At 45.8% G+C, this 18,221-nt stretch overlaps 1 protein-coding gene across 5 annotated transcripts in view; it reads left to right on the top strand.

The window, feature by feature from the left end:
* The window catches only part of PEMT (phosphatidylethanolamine N-methyltransferase), a 119,813-nt gene that overhangs the window by 73,472 nt on the left and 28,120 nt on the right, over window positions 1–18,221 (top strand). For all 5 annotated transcript variants that reach the window (XM_077918683.1, XM_028706402.2, XM_028706403.2 and 2 more), the window contains one exon: window positions 7,368–7,479. In XM_077918683.1, coding sequence (XP_077774809.1) covers window positions 7,368–7,479 — 112 coding nt within the window. The remainder of the gene's footprint in view (window positions 1–7,367; window positions 7,480–18,221) is intronic.

Consider the following 18,221-nt stretch of genomic DNA (forward strand, 5'->3'; position numbering starts at 1 on the left):
AGTTTGGTCAAACTCATGCTGGTAGCTTCGAGAACACTGTCCCACCATCTCGTCCTCTGTCGTCCCCTTCTCCTTGTGCCCTCCATCTTTCCCAACATCAGGGTCTTTTCCAGGGAGTCTTCTCTTCTCATGAGGTGGCCAAAGTATTGCAGCCTCAGCTTCAGGATCTGCCCTTCCAGTGAGCACTCAGGGCTAATTTCCTTCAGAATGGATAGGTCTGATCTTCTTGCAGTCCATGGGACTCTCAAGAGTCTCCTCCAGCACCACAGTTCAAAAGCATCAATTCTTCGGTGATCAGCCTTCTTTATGGTCCAGCTCTCACTTCCATACATCACTACTGGGAAAACCATAGCTTTAACTATACGGACCTTTGTTGGCAAGGTGATATCTCTGCTTTTTAAGATGCTGTCTAGGTTTGTCATTGCTTTTCTCCCAAGAAGCAGGCGTCTTTTAATTTCGTGGCTGCTGTCACCTTCTGCAGTGATCATGGAGCCCAAGAAAGTAAAATCTCTCACTGCCTCCATTTCTTCCCCTTCTATTTGCCAGGAGAAGAAATGGAGGCAGATATTTATTTTACTCTGTCAACTTCCCATCCCATTTTCCATGGAGTTTTTTTTTTAATTTCTCTGCCTTACAGCACCCTATCTTCTCTTTCTTATATTATAACAATAATAACAATAACCTCTTATTCCTTCTGTTGCTCATAGTTCAAATCCTGATCGTGAATTCCATCACACCGTAATATTTAAATAGTCTGGGAGAGGAACAAAGGCTTCCATTCTTCCATAAAGCAATCATCCTTATGGTCTCTTATTTTTAGCTGTTAACTTGTGCCGATTCAGCATCACTTTACTTATTCATCTTTCCTTGGTGGGGACTTCTCCATCCTTCAGGAACTGTAGTTTCTTAAGGGTCCTGGGAATTGTAGTTCTCTGAGGGGTGAACTGCCAATCCCAGGATTCTTTGGGGTTGGAGGTATCCCTGTTGAAGTCGTACAAACCTACAGTGGACCCTCTGGATATGAACTTAATTCATTCCGGGGGGTCCATTCACACTCCGAAAATAACATAAATAGAGGTGCGCTTCTGCACATGCATGCAGCACGATTGAGTGCTTCTGCGCATGTGCAAGGCATGCAGAGCGCTTCTGTGCATGCGCGTGCTGCAAAACCTGGAAGTATACACTTCCTGGTTTGCCATGGCCATAACATGAAGATTTCGTATCCAGAGGGATACATAAGTAGAGGTACTTTAAATCTATGGTACAGATATGACTGATAGATTATTATTTGTTAAGCTGCAGTCCATTTCGAGCAAAGCCTCAATCCTTTTCAAAGGCAGCCCACGTATTGCACGTCACAGTAATTCGAGGGGATGTAACTTAAGACATAGGTCACTGTGGCCAGATCCAATATCTACTCAGCAGCTGCTGTTGGCATTCAGATCATTGCAGTTCAAGGGTCCTTGAAACCACCCACAGACCCTGTTCATCTGCCTGCACTTTCTGAGCGCTGTGCCTGGACATGGGTTTCTGTTATAGGCCCCTTTGAATGTTTCCAAGAAAAGTGAGATGTCGAAAGGTTGTGCCCGGCTAAATGGGGGAGGAAAAGAATGCAGGAATCTTAATGAGTTTTCTCTCTCTCGCTCAACAAATCAAGGATTCTAAAGTGCGCTGGATATCAAAAGTGCTTTCGAAAAGTAGAAATTATGGCCTGGGAGTGAGTCACGTAAAACACGACCCGGTTCGTTTTGCCCCCCTCGCGCTACGAAGTTGACACTTCTTTTCAAATCTGCGCTTAATTGACATTAGCAAAGTGTTTCCAGATAGCGGGCTAAAAGGCAGCCACTGAGAGAACAAAGCGCTGTAATTTGTTACTATTACTACCTGGGTCAAATTGTCAATTTCCCTGGCCTCATGCCGTGTAAGAAACACATTTCAACTTCCAAGAATGAATGGCCCCCTGTCCGATTAAACACACACACACACACACACACACACAAACACAGGGTCGTTGCTATAGGCGGCTAAGTGGGCTAATGACATAGCAGGGAGGAAAAGTTTTACCCGCCAGAGACAATTGCTTTCTGTTGCCTGGCAATCAGAGCCGCAGCCCGCTGAGTCATACTTTAGATGGGCTTGGCTGGTATTGTGTGTTGCCACTCGGAATGCCAAAAAAGCCACCAAAATTCTTGTTTCACGGTGTTGGGGCAGGTGGTTTTTGCTTGCCATTTTTTGGGGGGGGCAGTTTGTAGCAGGAAGGGATCTGCAGGGCTCGATCTGACCTGAGAAGCACAAGAGTCCCTTGTGATCAAACGCCCGGAGCCCAGGCTGATGGTTTGGCTACCATCTCGTCCCATCAGCATCTCCCTCTAAGTTAGGAAATGATTGTTTCCTCTCCTGTGCCTTTATCGCCGCTGTGGATTAGTCTGCCATGCAAATTATGGGTCACCTAAGAGAATTTCTAAAATTTAATTTTGGAACACTCCGTTTGCAGTTTTCATATCCCCTTTAGTTCATTTTGCATCTCTTCCCTCTCGGTGTTACCAAAAGGGAGTGGTCAGATCTGTCAGTTTCAGCTTCTCATTTTTTCAGGCCTTAGTTTCATTTCTCCGCATTTGCACATCAGTTTGCAATAAATATAATAATGATGATAAAATACTTTTGGAAACTTATGAGGATTTTCTTGCAATATGCACATTCTTGCAATATGCAAGCTCCCCCAATCAACACAGTTTTGCAAAGTCCATTTTTACTAATATAACGCATTTTAGTTTGTTATTTTTGCTGGTGTATGCACACTTTACCATACTGTATGCATTTATATACGTATATATTACCTGACTGGAGAACAGCATTGCAAAATTCAAAGAACTGCAAATTCCAAAGGGTGGCTGTGTTTCGGTTTACATATCATTTCTGAAAGTGTGGGTTGCATTTGTCTTTAAATGCAAACTTAATTGAATACCTGTATACTTGAAAGAATGTCTCCACCCCCATTGCTCAGCCCAGACACTGAGGTCCAGTGCCAAGGGCCTTCTGGTGGTTCCCTCACTGTGAGAAGTGAGGCTACAGGGAACCAGGCAGAGGGCCTTCTTGGTAGTGGCACCCGCCCTGTGGAACACCCTCCCATCAGATGTCAAGGAGATAAACAACTATCTGGCTTTTAGAAGACATCTGAAAGCAGCCCTGAATCGGGAAGTTTTTAATGTCTGATGTTTTATTTTGTTTTTAATATTTTGTTGGGAGCCACCCAGAGTGGCTAGGGCAACCCAGTCAGAAGGGTGGCATATAAATTTATTATTATTATTATTATTACTACTACTACTCCCACTTATTTCCAGCATTCAGGATGTGAGTGCATTGCTTATATGTCCAAAACTGGCTCATCCACAAACAAGGGGAAGATATCAACAGACTGAGTGGCAACCCCAAAGTTTGCAGAAGAAGGGGGGAAATTGGAGGGAACCTTTAAGATGTGGGGAGCTCAACATGTTCAGTGGCTGCAGAACTTTGGCTGACTGTGCTGAAAACTGTAGGAAGGAATGTAATGAAATGAGTAATTGTGATCCTGAATAGAAGCACTTTGTACTGCAACATCTTGTAGCAGATTCCACTTTTTCTTACATTTTTATATTATTGTTTCTTCTATCATCACTCCCCCTTCACCTTTGGGGATCGGACAGGCGATAAATCTAAATCCCAATTAAGTACATAAACATCTCCCGGGCTCTCTCGCTCCTTTAGCAGCTACCCACATTCCCAGTAATTTTCCTTTCTGCCCTTATCTGCCTTCTCTTCCGAAACGGACGTCTCGCAACCCTATCTTGCTGGCAACAGGCTCTCTGTTATGTCCGAAGGTGGAGGGGAGGCAGAGGAAGATGTGAAGTTGCTTTGCAGGAGGTCGGTGGTGCATTTTGAGAAATGCAGTGCAGCCGGAGCCCCAGTCAGCTTAGCGGAAGCAAGAACCCGTTCCTGGAATTACATACCCTCCAACATTTCTCCGATGAAAATTTGTTGTTGTTTAGTCATTTAGTCGTGTCCGACTCTTCATGACCCCATGGACCAGAGCACGCCAGGCACTCCTGTCTTCCACTGCCTCCTGCAGTTTGGTCAAACTCATGCTGGTAGCTTTGAGAACACTGTCCAACCATCTTGTCCTCTGTCATCTCCTTCTCCTTGTGCCCTCCATCTTTCCCAACATCAGGGTCTTTTCCAGGGAGTCTTCTCTTCTCATGAGGTGGCCAAAGTCTTGGCACCTCAGCTTCAGGCTCTGTCCTTCCAGTGAGCACTCAGGGCTGATTTCCTTCAGAATGGAAAAGTTTGATCATCTTGCAGTCCATGGGACTCTCAAGAGTCTCCTCCAGCACCAGAATTCAAAAGCATCAATTCTTCGTCAATCAGCCTTCTTTATGGTCCAGCTCTCACTTCCATACATCACTACTGGGAACACCATAGCTTTAATTTTACGGACCTTGGTCGGCAAGGTGATGTCTCTGCTTTTTAAGATGCTGTCTAGGTTTGTCATTGCAAATCGATGAAAATAGGGACATCTTATTCTACATCGCGAAGCTTCTCCCACGTTAGACCTCGCCAAAGATTGACATCCTATACACATTGACACCGGTCACCCTGAGCCAATGGCAACCTCTCCACTGAACCTACCTCACAGGATTGTTGTAAAAAAAAGAATGTGTGAGGGAAGGGATCACGTACAACACCTTCAACAGAAAAATGTAATGAGTCCCTGTCAGAGGAAAAGGCAGGAAATGATGATGATGATGATGATGATGATGATGATGATGGAGGAAACTGTGAGAATGATCAGAAACATAAGGTAAAAATAAAGGTACCCCTGCCCGTACGGGCCAGTCGTGTCCGACTCTAGGGTTGTGCGCTCATCTCACTCTAGAGGCCAGGAGCCAGCGCTGTCCGGAGACACTTCCGGGTCACGGGGCCAGCGTGACGAAGCTGCTCTGGCGAGCCAGCACCAGCGCAGCACACGGAAACGCCGTTTACCTTCCCGCTATAAAGCGGTACCTATTTATCTACTTGCACTTAGGGGTGCTTTCGAACTGCTAGGTGGGCAGGAGCTGGGACCGAAAGACGGGAGCTCACCCTGCCGCAGGGATTCGAACCGCCGACCATACGATCGGCAAGTCCTAGGCACTGAGGTTTTACCCTCAGCCCCACCCGCGTCCCAGATCAGAAACATACCACAGAGCAAATCCTCAGTGGGACATAGTTCTGAGTAAAAATGCTTAGGATTGCAGTGTAAGGCTGCACAGTCTTTTTAAAAAATAATATTTTATTTTTGATTTTTCTAATAATAACAATTTTCTTATACATCAATATCCAATCCAAATTTACATTGATTGACTCTCCCCACCCTCTGGTTTCCAATTGTCCCTTATAATTTCCATTGCATCCATCCATTTAGTTTCCAATTACTTTTCACATTGTAATTCTACCTTCAGTTCATAAATGCTACAACAATCCTGCTAATGTTTCCACATTCTTACAATGATCTTTAAAATAATCTATAAAGTTTTTCCACTCTTAATTAAATTTTCCTTCATCTCGGTGCCTGATCATCACGGTTAGTTTTGCCATTTCGGAGGAGTCTATCATCATAGTCCTCCATTCTGCTTTCACTGGTATGGTCTCTTCTTTCCACTTCTGGGCAAGTAACGTTCTGGCAGCTGTGGTTGCATACATGAATAATTGCTTTTGCTTCTTTGGTACTTCATCTCCTAATATTCCTAGTAAAAAGGCCTCTGGTTTTTTAACAAACGTATTTTTGAACATCTTTTTCATTTCATTATATATCATTTCCCAGAAGCCTTTACCTTTTTACATACCTACCACATAAAAAGTACCAACATAAAAAGTATCCAACATAGATTAGATGAGTTTTTTATACTACAGTGGTGCCTCGCAAGACGAAATTAATTCGTTCTGCGAGTTTTTTCGTCTTGCGAATTTTTCGTCTTGCGAAGCACGGTTTCCCATAGTATTAACGGTTTTAAGAAAAAGGAAACAAACTTGCAAGACGTTTTCGTCTTGCGAAGCAAGCCCATAGGGAAATTCGTCTTGCGAAGCAACTCAAAAAACAAAAAACTCTTTCGTCTTGCGAGGCATTCGTCTTGCGAGGTACCACTGTACATAGCAAGCTTTACAGGTGCTAAATACCATCTATACATTATTTTCATATAATTTTCTTTTAATGAGCTGCATGCTGTAAATTTTAAATTTTCTTTCCACAGCTTTCCCCATGATTCCAAGTGGTATATTATACCCTATATCTTGTGCCCAGAAGGCTGCACAGTCTTTACCCAGTTACCTGTGAGTAGGCTCCATTGACTACAATGGGACTTACTTCTGAGTAGGCAATGTAAGGCTTCATTTACAATAAAGGAATAAACACTCCTTTAAAAATGGCTGGCTGCTGAAGCGTTGCAATTAAATAAAGTGGACTGGTGACATTTTCCTTCAAAATTATAGGAAGTGGCTTCATATGCCAGCTTCACCATTTCCTTCACTCGGTGCAGGAATTTTATTTTCAGGATAAACAGGACTCTGGTTTTGCACCTACAAACACACGCACATCACTTTTAATTGAATGAATTATATTATTACGGTCACAGACCAGTTCCGGCTCACTTACAGTATCAGGAAAATCATACAACACAACAGGAATACATTGAATTGCAATTGGGTGTAACAGAAATAATTCAGATATAGCGGCAGCTAAAAATATATATTAAATCTTGATCACTAAAATATAACCTAAAATTGTCATTTAAAACCTTAATCATTTTGGTAGAACAGCTTGTTCCCTGAGTTTTATGGCAGTCGCACAGAATTTGGCCACCTTTATCATGATCTCTGGGTCCTTGTCCTCTACCAGGAGTTTTAGACATTGAAGTTCGGACCCATTTGGAGATTTTTGTATGACAGGAGTGATAAATACCGAGCGTATATCCCCATAGAAACGGCAGCGTAACAAGACATGAGAGACAGTTTCTACCTCTATCAAGCCACAGGGGCAGACTCGTTCCACTTACGGTTTATCCTCGAATCTGCCCTACCATCACTTTTAATTGTTCTCTGGGACATGGAGGGGAGAGGAAAAGGAAACCGGGACCTTCCGGGATCAAATCGGAAACTGGGACGGCTTCTGTAATGCCAGGGTGTCCCTCTTAAATTGGGACGCTTGATCCGTGTGGAATTAAATCAGAAGGAGCATGCTGTCTCCTTGTGCATTATGGATCTTGGAGGGAACTGAGTCCTTTCTCCGGCACCTAAAGGAGACATGGGTACCATGTTGGCAAGCCCCGCCTTAATCCTTGTGTCTGTTTCTTTTCTAGGGGACTACTTCGGCATCCTCATGGAGGCAAAGGTGACGTCTTTTCCGTTCAACGTGTTGGACAATCCCATGTATTGGGGCAGCACCACGATCTACCTGGGCTGGTCCGTCATGTGAGTCCATCATGTTTCTGCTCTTTTCAAACTTATTTATTTATTACATTTGCAGTGGTACCTTGGTTTGCATATTGAAGGGTAGTCCTCTAAAGGATTCCGGGGGGCGTGGCCCTGTCCGAAGCCTAGGGAGGTGAGGGCCTAAGGCACACCCCCTATTGGAAGAACTCCCTACGGAGTTCCTAGTTGATGTGCATCAGCAGGACTCCCCCTACTGGTGGTTAACCCTTCCTTCAAGCGGACGGGCTGAAGTTGGATATAGTCGGTTAGGACCAATGCCTAAGCCAATACCGCTCATCACCTGTAACCAATAAAGTTGTGGCCTTATTTAGCCCATTAACCTTAATAATTGTGTCATGTGTCTTTATTTCCACTGGGTGGGGACGGGAACTTGCCACGCAAATGTTGACCTACGTAGAATGCAGCTAGAGCCAAATGATCACAGTGCATGTGATCTCCAGAGCTGGAAAGGTGAAACGTCCGCTTCCTGGTCTCCTCTATAACCGTGCCCTTAGCAGGAAGGACGCAGCGGGGGTGGGGGGTGGATTCGACAGCGCAGGCCCAGTGTATCCTCCAAGTCACTCGGATGACGCCAGAGGAGACCGCGGTAAATAGATCAGCAATTTCACTAAATAGGAAGGTCGGCTGAAGGGACTTGGGGAACTGTCAGTACAGTGTAGAGACAGGCTGCTCAGAATAACAAAAAAAGCTTTTAAACCGGCCGTTTCTGAGGAAAATGCAAAACATGTTCCTCAGCAGCGCATGGCCAGCTGTCGTGTTACATGCACCCCATTCTCTGAAGTTTGAGGGGGTTCAGTGCATGCCCTGAGTTGGTTTCCTTGGGATGAAGGACTGCTCTCTATCAAGCTGGTGTGGCGTAGTTGTTAGAGCGTCAGGCTAGGACCTGGGAGGTCAGGGTTCAAATCCCGTCCCAGCCACAAAGGAAAGGTGGGTTAGAAATGTAAAAATAAACAAAATGAACTATATAAAGTACATTAACTGTGCAAGTTGGCTGCGGTCAGTATTTTTGCTTGCAGGTGCCAAGAGTTTGGCTGTTTCCCCATTTTTGCGTCCTGAAGCAAAAGGCTTTTAGCTGCTGGGTCTCTGTTCTGGTGTTTGGCCTGTCCTTATTTTAGGATTATCTGTTGTTATTAGTATTACTACCTCTACTTGAGCATACCTATTAAAGCAAAGAGCACTTTTCCCCATTACATGAATGTTCTCTACTGATTCGTGTCCTGCGTTAATGTGTTCCCCGCGGATAATATTAACTACGAGAGTCTTTTGTTCGTTGTTCTCTGACTGCTACACACAGGGTGTCAAATGGATGTCCCCGTTTTCATGGTGGTAGAATGCATCATCTGTGGTCAGTCGGTAGTAACCACAGGGAACAGAACAGGCAGTACTTTCTTGCGTTCTCTCTAGGGCAGAAGTACCCACTCCATTTTGATGTGTTCATTTTTGAGCCCCAAACAAGCACAAAATAGTTTTGTGTATTCATCAAGCTTTTATTTCCCCCCACCTTTCAACCCAGAATCCTAGGGTGGTGTAAGAGCTGGGATGACCTTGCTGTTTATGAATTGGTGAACAGAACCTATGAACCATGTGTCCCTCTATCTTGGTATTGTCTGCACACTGAACTGGAATCTACTCTCCTACATTTCAATTCCCAACATTACCCAGGTGCTCTACATCAGGGATGTTTTGCACCTGAGCAACGGAGCCACGAGAGCAAAATGTATACCTGTATACCTGAAGGAGCGTCTCCACCCCCATCATTCAGCCCATACAATGAGGTCCAGCGCCGAGGGCCTTCTGGTGGTTCCCTCGCTGTGAGAAGTGAAGCTACAGGGAACCAGGCAGAGGGCCTTCTCGGTGGTGGCGCCTGCCCTGTGGAACGCCCTCTCAGCAGATGTCAAGGCAATAAACAACTATTTTACTTTTAAAAGACAACTGTTTAGGGAAGTTTTTAGTGTCTGACACTGTATTGTTTTTAGTATTGGAATTTAGTATTGAATTTAGTATTGGAAAACAACTGGAAGCCGCCCAGAGTGGCTGGGGAAACCCAGCCAGATGGGCGGGGTATAAATAATAAATTATTATTATATTATTATTATATAAAATGCAGCAGTGGTGAACTTGTTGCCTTTGGGTGGACTCCAAGTCCCATCATCCCCAGCCGCCATGGCCAACAGTCAAGGATAACAGGAGCTGTGGTCTAGCAACATTTGAAGGGCCCTGGATTCAGCAGCCCTGCTTCATATATTTCATAACTCCTTCCACCCAGTTGCTTATTCTGCCTCTTCTCTGCATCTGTTTTTAACAAGCCTCTTTCTCTGGTTTTGAAGCATCCCTTTCTACATGTTTAAATCAGGGAGTGTCCACAGAGAGGCCCAGCGATGAATGATTGCATGCACATCTGCGGGTGCCACTGAGACCGTAAGTCGACGAGGTGGTGTTGGCGGCAGATCCGGCTCGTATGACGCACTGACTCTCTCGCACACATCTCTGGCGTTTTAATTGGCTGCTAAACGAGCCCTGCGATGAGCTGGCGATGCTAGTAAATGACCCTCCGTGAAATGAAAGCAAAGCTCATGGGTATGGAGATGATGAAGTCAGAGAGGGCTGGAGTAGTGGAAGAAGAGATATCACAAGGCGGGAAGAGGACCAGTTCCTGAAACCACCTTGAAAGCTTGTTGTTGTTTAGTTGTTTAGTTGTGTCCGACTTCATGACCCCATGGACCAGAGCATGCCAGGCACTTCTGTCTTCCACTGCCTCCCGCAGTTTGGTCAAACTCATGCTGGTAGCTTTGAGAACACTTTCCAACCATCTCGTCCTCTGTCGTCCCCTTCTCCTTGGGGTCTTTTCCAGGGAGTCTTCTCTTCTCATGAGGTGGCCAAAGTACTGGAGCCTCAGCTTCAGGATCTGTCCTTCCAGTGAGTACTTAGGGCTGATTTCATTCAGAATGGATAGGTTTGATCTTCTTGCAGTCCATGGGACTCTCAAGAGTCTCCTCCAGCACCAGAATTCAAAAGCATCAATTCTTCAGCGATCAGCCTTCTTTATGGAAACTCAAAAGTATGTGATTGGCCTAAATTCTCCTCAGGAGGCTCCAAATGCTGCTCCCCTTTGCTCTGAAGGCCCTATGTGGGCATCCATATGACTGACACCATGGCCACATTCACAATGTACATTTAAAGCACTATGGCGCCACTTTTAAATTTCCCACAAAGAATTCTGGGAGCTGTAATTTGTTAGGGGTGCTGATAGTTGTTAGGCACTCACTGAGCTTCAATTCTCAGAGTTAGCTGTGAAGTACAGACCTTCCCAAGTGCCCCTATTTTCCATGGACAGTTCTGGATTTACAGAAGCCATCCCAGTTTCTGATTTGATCCCGGAATGTCCCACATTTTGTTAGGACGCCCCTATTTTCATTGGTGAAATGTTGGAAGGCATGGAGTTATTGCGACCCCTGAGGGAAGGAGAGAAGTATCTGTGCAACCTTTAGAAGACATCTGAAGGGAGCCCTGGATAAGGAAGTTGGTTTTTTTAATGTTTAATGTTTTATTGTGTTTTTATTCTTATTGTGTTTTTCTCGCTGTAAGTAGCCAAGTTACAGGGAACCAGGCAGAGGGCCTTCTTGGTAGTGGCACCCACCCTGTGGAAGGCCCTCCCACCAGAAGTCAAAGAGAACAACAACTACCAGACTTTTAGAAGACATCTGAAGGCAGCCCTGCTTAGGGAAGCTTTTAATGTTTAACAGAGAATTGTATTTTAATATTTCATTGTAAGCTGCCCAGAGTGGCTGGGGAAACCCCGCCAGATGGGTGGGGTTTAAATAAAAAAATATTTATTTGTTTGTTTGTTTGTTATTAATGTAGGAAGCTGCCCAGAGTGGCTGGGGCAGCCCAGTCAGATAGGTGGTGTACAGTAAAAATAATAAAATAACAGTAACAACAACAAAAATAACAACGATGGAATAGGACGTCCCTATTTTCATCGGAGAAATGTTGGAGGGTACATGTTAAGCCACTCTGGGAGTTGTGACTATCTGCCCAGCGTCTCTTCAACCTACATCCTGCAGCGCAGACATTTCTGGGTGGGCTGGCAGGTACAGCCCCCTGTCTTCACAGAAGTCCCACAAGTGGCTTGCAGTTGTGGCATCAGGCCCAGAGCTGTGATGATCACGGGTGACTTGCCCTCTGCTTTCCATTGCAAGTGGGAATGCTGTGATTCTGTTAGGAATCAGAACAGGCAACTGTCGTGCCCCATCCCGGCCGCTGCTTGTCTCATCGCCGTTGCCATGACGCCCAAACACCAAGGCTGTTTCCTTCCACTCTGTGAGAACATGTTCTGTATGACTTCAATAGAGGGATGGATCCAGTTTCCTAGGCTTTAGCTCAGCATCCTCAGAACAATGTTTCAAACACTCAAGAGGTGTAATCCTTCTCTCTGCAGGATGTTGCAAACAGAACTGATTTGGCTGTTTTATTCCTCCCGATATTGCCTACCTTTGCAAGTAAACAGTCGCAGCATGTAGTAGGGGTGGCACTTTTTAAAACAGCCACAGGTTGTTTGCTATTGTATTATTTACTTTTTTTTGTTTGTTTATTACCCGCCCCTTCACCCTAAGGTCCCAGGCTGGGTTACAACATTAAAACACAATATTAAAAAGCAGTTTCAAACAACTTCCAATCACAAGAATAAAAAGAAGGTGGGTGCAAAGAAATGTACCCCCCAAGTGCCAAAAGCCAGGATAAAGCTTTCGCCAGAAGCTGTGCAGTGAAGGTGCCAGGCGTACCTCTGTAGGGAGGGAGTTTCACAGCTTAGGGGCCACCATATAGAAGGCCCTGTCCCCAAGTCTCTGAGGATGGAGTAACTACCAAGAGGGCCCGTGTCAGTCTCAGCAGACGGTCTTTCGGATATTTGGGGCATGAGTCATTTATGGCTTTAAACGTTGGAGCCTGGAAACGAACCAGCAATCAGTGCAGTTGTTTTAAAATGGGTTATACGAGCTCTAAATGGAACCCCGGCCAGTATTCTACTACAGTATTGGCACATTTGCAAAGCTAAGCAGCGTCTGGTATGGTTTCAAATTGGATGGGGAACCGTATGTAGAGATTCCTTCATTGCAGAGGGTTGGAATAGATAACCCTCTGGGTACCTTCCAACTCTCCAATTTCTATGATTCTATGATCTTATAAGTTGCTTCTCCACAAACCAACTGAGGCGATGTAAAGTGAAAAGAAAGAACTAAGAGCAACCGGGAGACAAAAGATAAAAGGACCCATTTGAGAAAATATGGAAAGCCTTAATTGATTATACAATTGTAAAAGGATAATGTTTGCTTCCTGCCCTGGATATAATCTAGAGTAAATTACCTTTCGACTTATCTTTTTATCTTGAAGCCCTGTAGGGAAGAATTTTATAAATAAAACCCCATAAAGAAAATACAAAGGAGAGAGAAAGTATTAAAATTATTACTATATATAGTACTGAGCTGCCTTAAGCCTGTTATGTCAATAATTCACCCCTTGCAAAGAAAAGGCATCTCTTAGAAAACAGGATGAAGCAAACATTTTGAAAGAGCCAGAAATCCAATGCAATAGAATACTCGTTTATAATTAAACCCTGCCTGTGCCCACCTGCTATGCTTTTTTCCACCCTTCATTTCAAAAGCCTTCCTGAATAAAACATGTTTTCAACCAGGACTGGGCCAAATGCAGCTCTCTGGCCCTCGGGAGACGCTGTGATTGTTTTTGCCCAGTGGAATGTGCCCTTGGAGTCTGATAATGCCTCTTATTTCCTAGAGGGAGCAAGTTCCACAGTACAGGTGCCACAACTATGAAGGCTCTGCTTCCCTGTGCTTAGGGATGTAACTTCAGCGAAGGAGGGCCCATTCCCCATCCTGAAAGAACAGGAAATGTGGAAATCTCCAGAAAGGTCCTGGTCTGCCAGTTACCTTACCTGTGCAAGGTGGCCTCTGTGGGAAAATAATCGGACCTGGTGAAAGGCAACTTCCTATGATCAGTGGACTGGGAGACCCCCTTATCCCTGCATCCACTGGATCTGGAAGCTGAAGGAGAACGAGGAATAGTTTTCAAGAAGAGGTCTGAATCAGGCTGCCTCCCACCCAGCGCAACTCAACCTCCCCTAATTCAGAAGGCAAAAGGAACAGTCTGGGGCCTTTCAGTACCAACACTGACCCTAATGACCCCAAGCCAGGGTGACCCCCCCCCCCTTTCCATTTCCTGAAACTTCACTTCAGAAGTGAGACTCTGGCGGTCATGAAGTCCCTGCTTGCTGTTAAAACCACGTTGAGCTTTGGGCTGTTGCCAGAACAACGCCTGTCTTCAACAGGAGCTGTCCAAAGTCCTGTAAGGCCTGTAGCAACCGCCTGAAACATCCAGCCTCTTGTTTCCTGTGTCACCCAGTCTGACTGAAATAGGGCAGCATTAAAGCAAAAGGGGGGACCTGTTGGAGAACTGAGTCTTCACCCCCTTCCCACTGGCCCACCTTAGCCCTCCCAGGAAGAGGAGAGTGAGTCCCTTTGTGCTCATTTCCCTGTTTGCAGCGAATACTTTCCCTCGAAGAAGAAAAAACTGTGTTTACTGAGGAGGCCTGGAAATGAGATTGCAAAAAGGGGAGAGAAACATGATCAAGGACTGATCACTCGTATTTATGATGGTTCTCTCTGAAAATAGTTGCTTCTTGAATAGCCGGAGAAGTCAATCCAGCTTTTCTTCCACTCGGCCCCTTGACGCCACATTGATTGTTTTCTTCCTGCACACCAGCTAACAAGGTCAGCCGCTGGTTTGGGCCCCTGAAGCAAATAAATGTTTTGAAGTAAGAACCCAACAGGCTCTCATCTCACTGCCTGCCCGGAGCGTCACTCAGTGGCTCAGAGATGGGATGTAATGACTTTTGCTCAATGCAATGAGCAGGTCAGGTTGATTACTGACTGGTCATGTCGGTTGTTGACTGCTGCAAGGAAGCCAGAAACTTCTCGATCTGCCGCATGAGTTGAGTCTGTGTGTCCGCGAAATGCCACCTCCTTTTCTCGAGGTCCCCTTTGCAGCCCCAAGAAAGCAGGTGGCGGCATTTTGGTTCATTTCAGAGGGAGGGATGGAATTTAGAGGGTGGTGGGTTCAAAGCTCGCTGGAATCTTTTGGGCTCCTTGGAGTTGCTAGTCACTGTTTTGCTGCCATCAGACTGCTGTTCTGGAACAATGCCATGCCAAAATCCTGCTGGGGCATTCTCAGACTAGAGCCAGGGGAGATGTAGATGAGTTTAGCTTCCTCTGCCCTCAAGATTCATTTCTTGACCCCCCAAATCAGGATGTATTTTTACACCACCACCCCCTTTTTGCATATGAGCCTGTCCCCAACGCGGGTGGTGCTGTTGTCTAAACCACAGAGCCTAGGACTTGCTGATCAGAAGGTTGGCGGTTCGAATCCCCGCGATGGGGTGAGCTCCCGTTGCTCGGTCCCTGCTCCTGCCAATCTAGCAGTTTGAAAGCACGTCAAAGTGCAAGTAGATAAATAGGTACCGCTCCGGCGGGAAGGTAAACGGTGTTTCCGTGCGCTGCTCTGGTTCGCCAGAAGCAGCTTAGTCATGCTGGCCACATGACCCAGAAGCTGTACTCCGGGTCCCTCGCCCAGTAAAGCGAGATGAGCGCCACAACCCCAGAGTCAGCCACGACTGGACCTAATGGTCAGGGGTCCCTTTACCTTTACCTGTCCCCAAATTTGGGTCAAACTATGGCCTCAGCCCAAAGATTTGGTCCAACACTAGCAGTGCTTTTCTTCTTGGTCCACATAGAACATAGGTAGCAACCAGACCACTGACCCGCCTAGCTGAGAATGGGCTGCACCAGCAACAATCTAGGTTTCTCTCCCAACCCTCCCTGGAGATGGCAGGGAATGAACCTGGGACCTTCTGCATGCAAAGCAGTTGTTCTGCCATTGAGCTACAGCCCTTGCAGTTGTCAGGTGGCAGCTGCTCCCAGAAAGCTCCAAACATTGAGGTCCACCTGACCTGGTTTAACAGACCAGCAGAAACCAGATATTGTATGGGGTTGATTGGCAGCTGCCTGTTGTGTCACTAACCCCTGGAGCACTTTCACAACTCTTTTTATGTTGACTTTGTTGTTGTTTTAAAAGCGGCAAGTGGAAGTTCAAATAAATATACATGATCCACCAGATTTTAATCCCAATTGTTTAGTACAGTGGTACCTCGGGTTAAGTACTTAATTCGTTCCGGAGGTGCGTTCTTAACCTGAAACTGTTCTTAACCTGAAGCACCACTTTAGCTAATGGGGCCTCCTGCTGCTGCTGCGCCGCCGGAGCCCGATTTCTGTTTTCATCCTGAAGCAAAGTTCTTAACCCGAAGCACTATTTCTGGGTTAGTGGAGTCTGTAACCTGAAGCGTATGTAACCTGAGGTACCACTGTACACACGAGCTCAGTTTGCATTCCTTGAGTTACCCGTGTATGGTTGCTGTCGAAACATGATCAAATAGTTCTTTATTCTAGTTAGGGCAATGGTTTGCTGTGTCCTTCCTTCTACGATGGTGCCTGCCGTCACAGATATACGCACCGTCTGTTTTTTAAAAATGTTTCCCTTACGTTTAACCTACTTCTGGGATGCAGCTGCCTTGCGTCGTGGTCTCGTATGATACGAGTTTCTTCTCTTCGGTATATCAAATCAAAACTCATGTGGGCCAATTGTTTACCTGGCGGTTTCCACATCTGTGACTTAACCTTATCATCAGACTCCAGCGTCTAAATGTCCTTCCCTTTCCCACATTGTTAGTGCGTCTTGCTCGCCTGCCATCCTCCTCGCAGCAGCAAAATTGCCAGTCACCAAGCGCTACCTAGATACTGTTTTTTGGTCATTCTCATTCATTTGTCCTCTCCGCTGTGACCCATTTCTGAAGTGGCTAACTCAGCTCGATCTGAGGAGAGGAACTTGATCAGGGCTTTCATCAGAACAAAACAATCCTCTAAGTGGGCTTAGACACAAGCTCTGTCCTCTGCAGGCCCTGGATTGATCAAAGGAAGACACACGTCACGTCGAGACGAATCCCTCCCCGGCCAATGAGGAAACGCTTTCTCCAAAACCCTGGCAGAGAAGCGACCAGCTTTCCTAGGATGCTAACTTAACATCAAGTCAGGCTATGTGCCCATTGAGCTAGGGGTTTTTAGCTCTTTTTGGAACTGGATTTCTGGAGTTAGTGCTGTGGGTGATGCCGCCCCTAGTCACTTCTCCGCCCCCCCACCCCCCCAGCATCAGGCACACTGTCCACAGAGAGACAGAAAAAGGTCAGATTCACACTGTACATTTAAAGCTCTGCAATCCCACTTCTTCTTCTTCAAAATAATTTTTATTTGATTTTACAAATGCAAAGTAATACAAAATAGATATCCCTATTTAGAGATTTCTCTGAATCTCGAGATTTCCCCCATCCCTATTGTCCACCTTTTCAACTGCATAGTATTTCATAATCCATATTATAAATCTCCCGGTCTCATCCATGTTATTTGCTACATTACAAGTGTTATTTAAAAAATCCTGCTAATGTTTTCATCTGCTTACTATTGTCTCTTAAATGAACCCCCCCCCCATTCTTTATTAAAGTTTTTGTCTTCTTGGTTCCTGAGTTTCCCGGTCAGTTTTGCAATCTCAGCGTATTCCAGGCATAGGCAAACTCGGCCTTCCAGATGTTTTGGGACTACAACTCCCATCATCCCTGGCCACTGGTCCTGTTAGCTAGAGATGATGGGTGTTGTAGTATCAAAACATCTGGAGGGCCGAGTTTGCCTACGCCTGGGGTATTCCAACAGCCTGAGTTGTAATTCCTCTCGGATTACTGCGATACCACTTTAAACTAGTTAAAAAAGGTAAAAGGTGTGGGACGCAGAAGGTTAGAAGGCTCAGGGGCCAGGAAGTGGTGGTGGGAGAATGATGAGTGGTCAGAGGGAGAAGGTGAGCGGGAGGTGTCAGAAGTTGAAGAGGTCACAGGGCTTAGTGAGCGGGGGGAGCCTGTGACAGAGAGAAGTTCAGAATCAGAGGAAGAAGCTGAAGCAGGAGAGGAGGGAGGCCAAGAGGCAGAGATGAGTCAGGCTGGGGAAGAGTCCTGGGTGTCTCCCTGTACTACTGCGACAAACTTCCCTCTCCAACTTGTCTCCCAGAACCAGAAGAGGCATGAAGAGGGCAGAGGAGAGATTGGCGATGTGCAGACACAGTCTCTGATTGGTAAAATCCCCTGGAGAGGAGGGGACTTAGATGACTACGGGGAGACGGCTATGGGGAGGCCTCAGCCCAGTATACCTGAAGGAGTGTCTCCACCTCCATTGTTCAGCCCAGACACTGAGGTCCAGCTCCGAGGGCCTTCTGGCGGTTCCCTCACTGCAAGAAGCCAAGTTACAGGGAACCAGGCAGAGGGCCTTCTCGGTAGTGGCGCCCGCCCTGTGGAACGCCCTCCCATCAGCTGTCAAGGAAATAAGCAACTATCTGACTTTTAGAAGACATCTGAAGGCAGCCCTGTTTAGGGAAGTTTTTGATGTCTGATGTTTTGCTGTATTTTTAATATTTTGTTGGAAGCCACCCAGAATAGCTAGGGAAACCCAGCCAGATGGGCAGGGTATAAATATTTTTATTTATTTATTTATTTATTTATTTATTTCCGCTTCAGCAACTGATCTGTGAGGCAAGACCTACTGGGGATGAACTGCTATGCT

This window comes from Podarcis muralis, chromosome 14 (genome assembly GCF_964188315.1).
Source record: "Podarcis muralis chromosome 14, rPodMur119.hap1.1, whole genome shotgun sequence".
Taxonomy (NCBI): Eukaryota; Metazoa; Chordata; class Lepidosauria; order Squamata; family Lacertidae; genus Podarcis; species Podarcis muralis.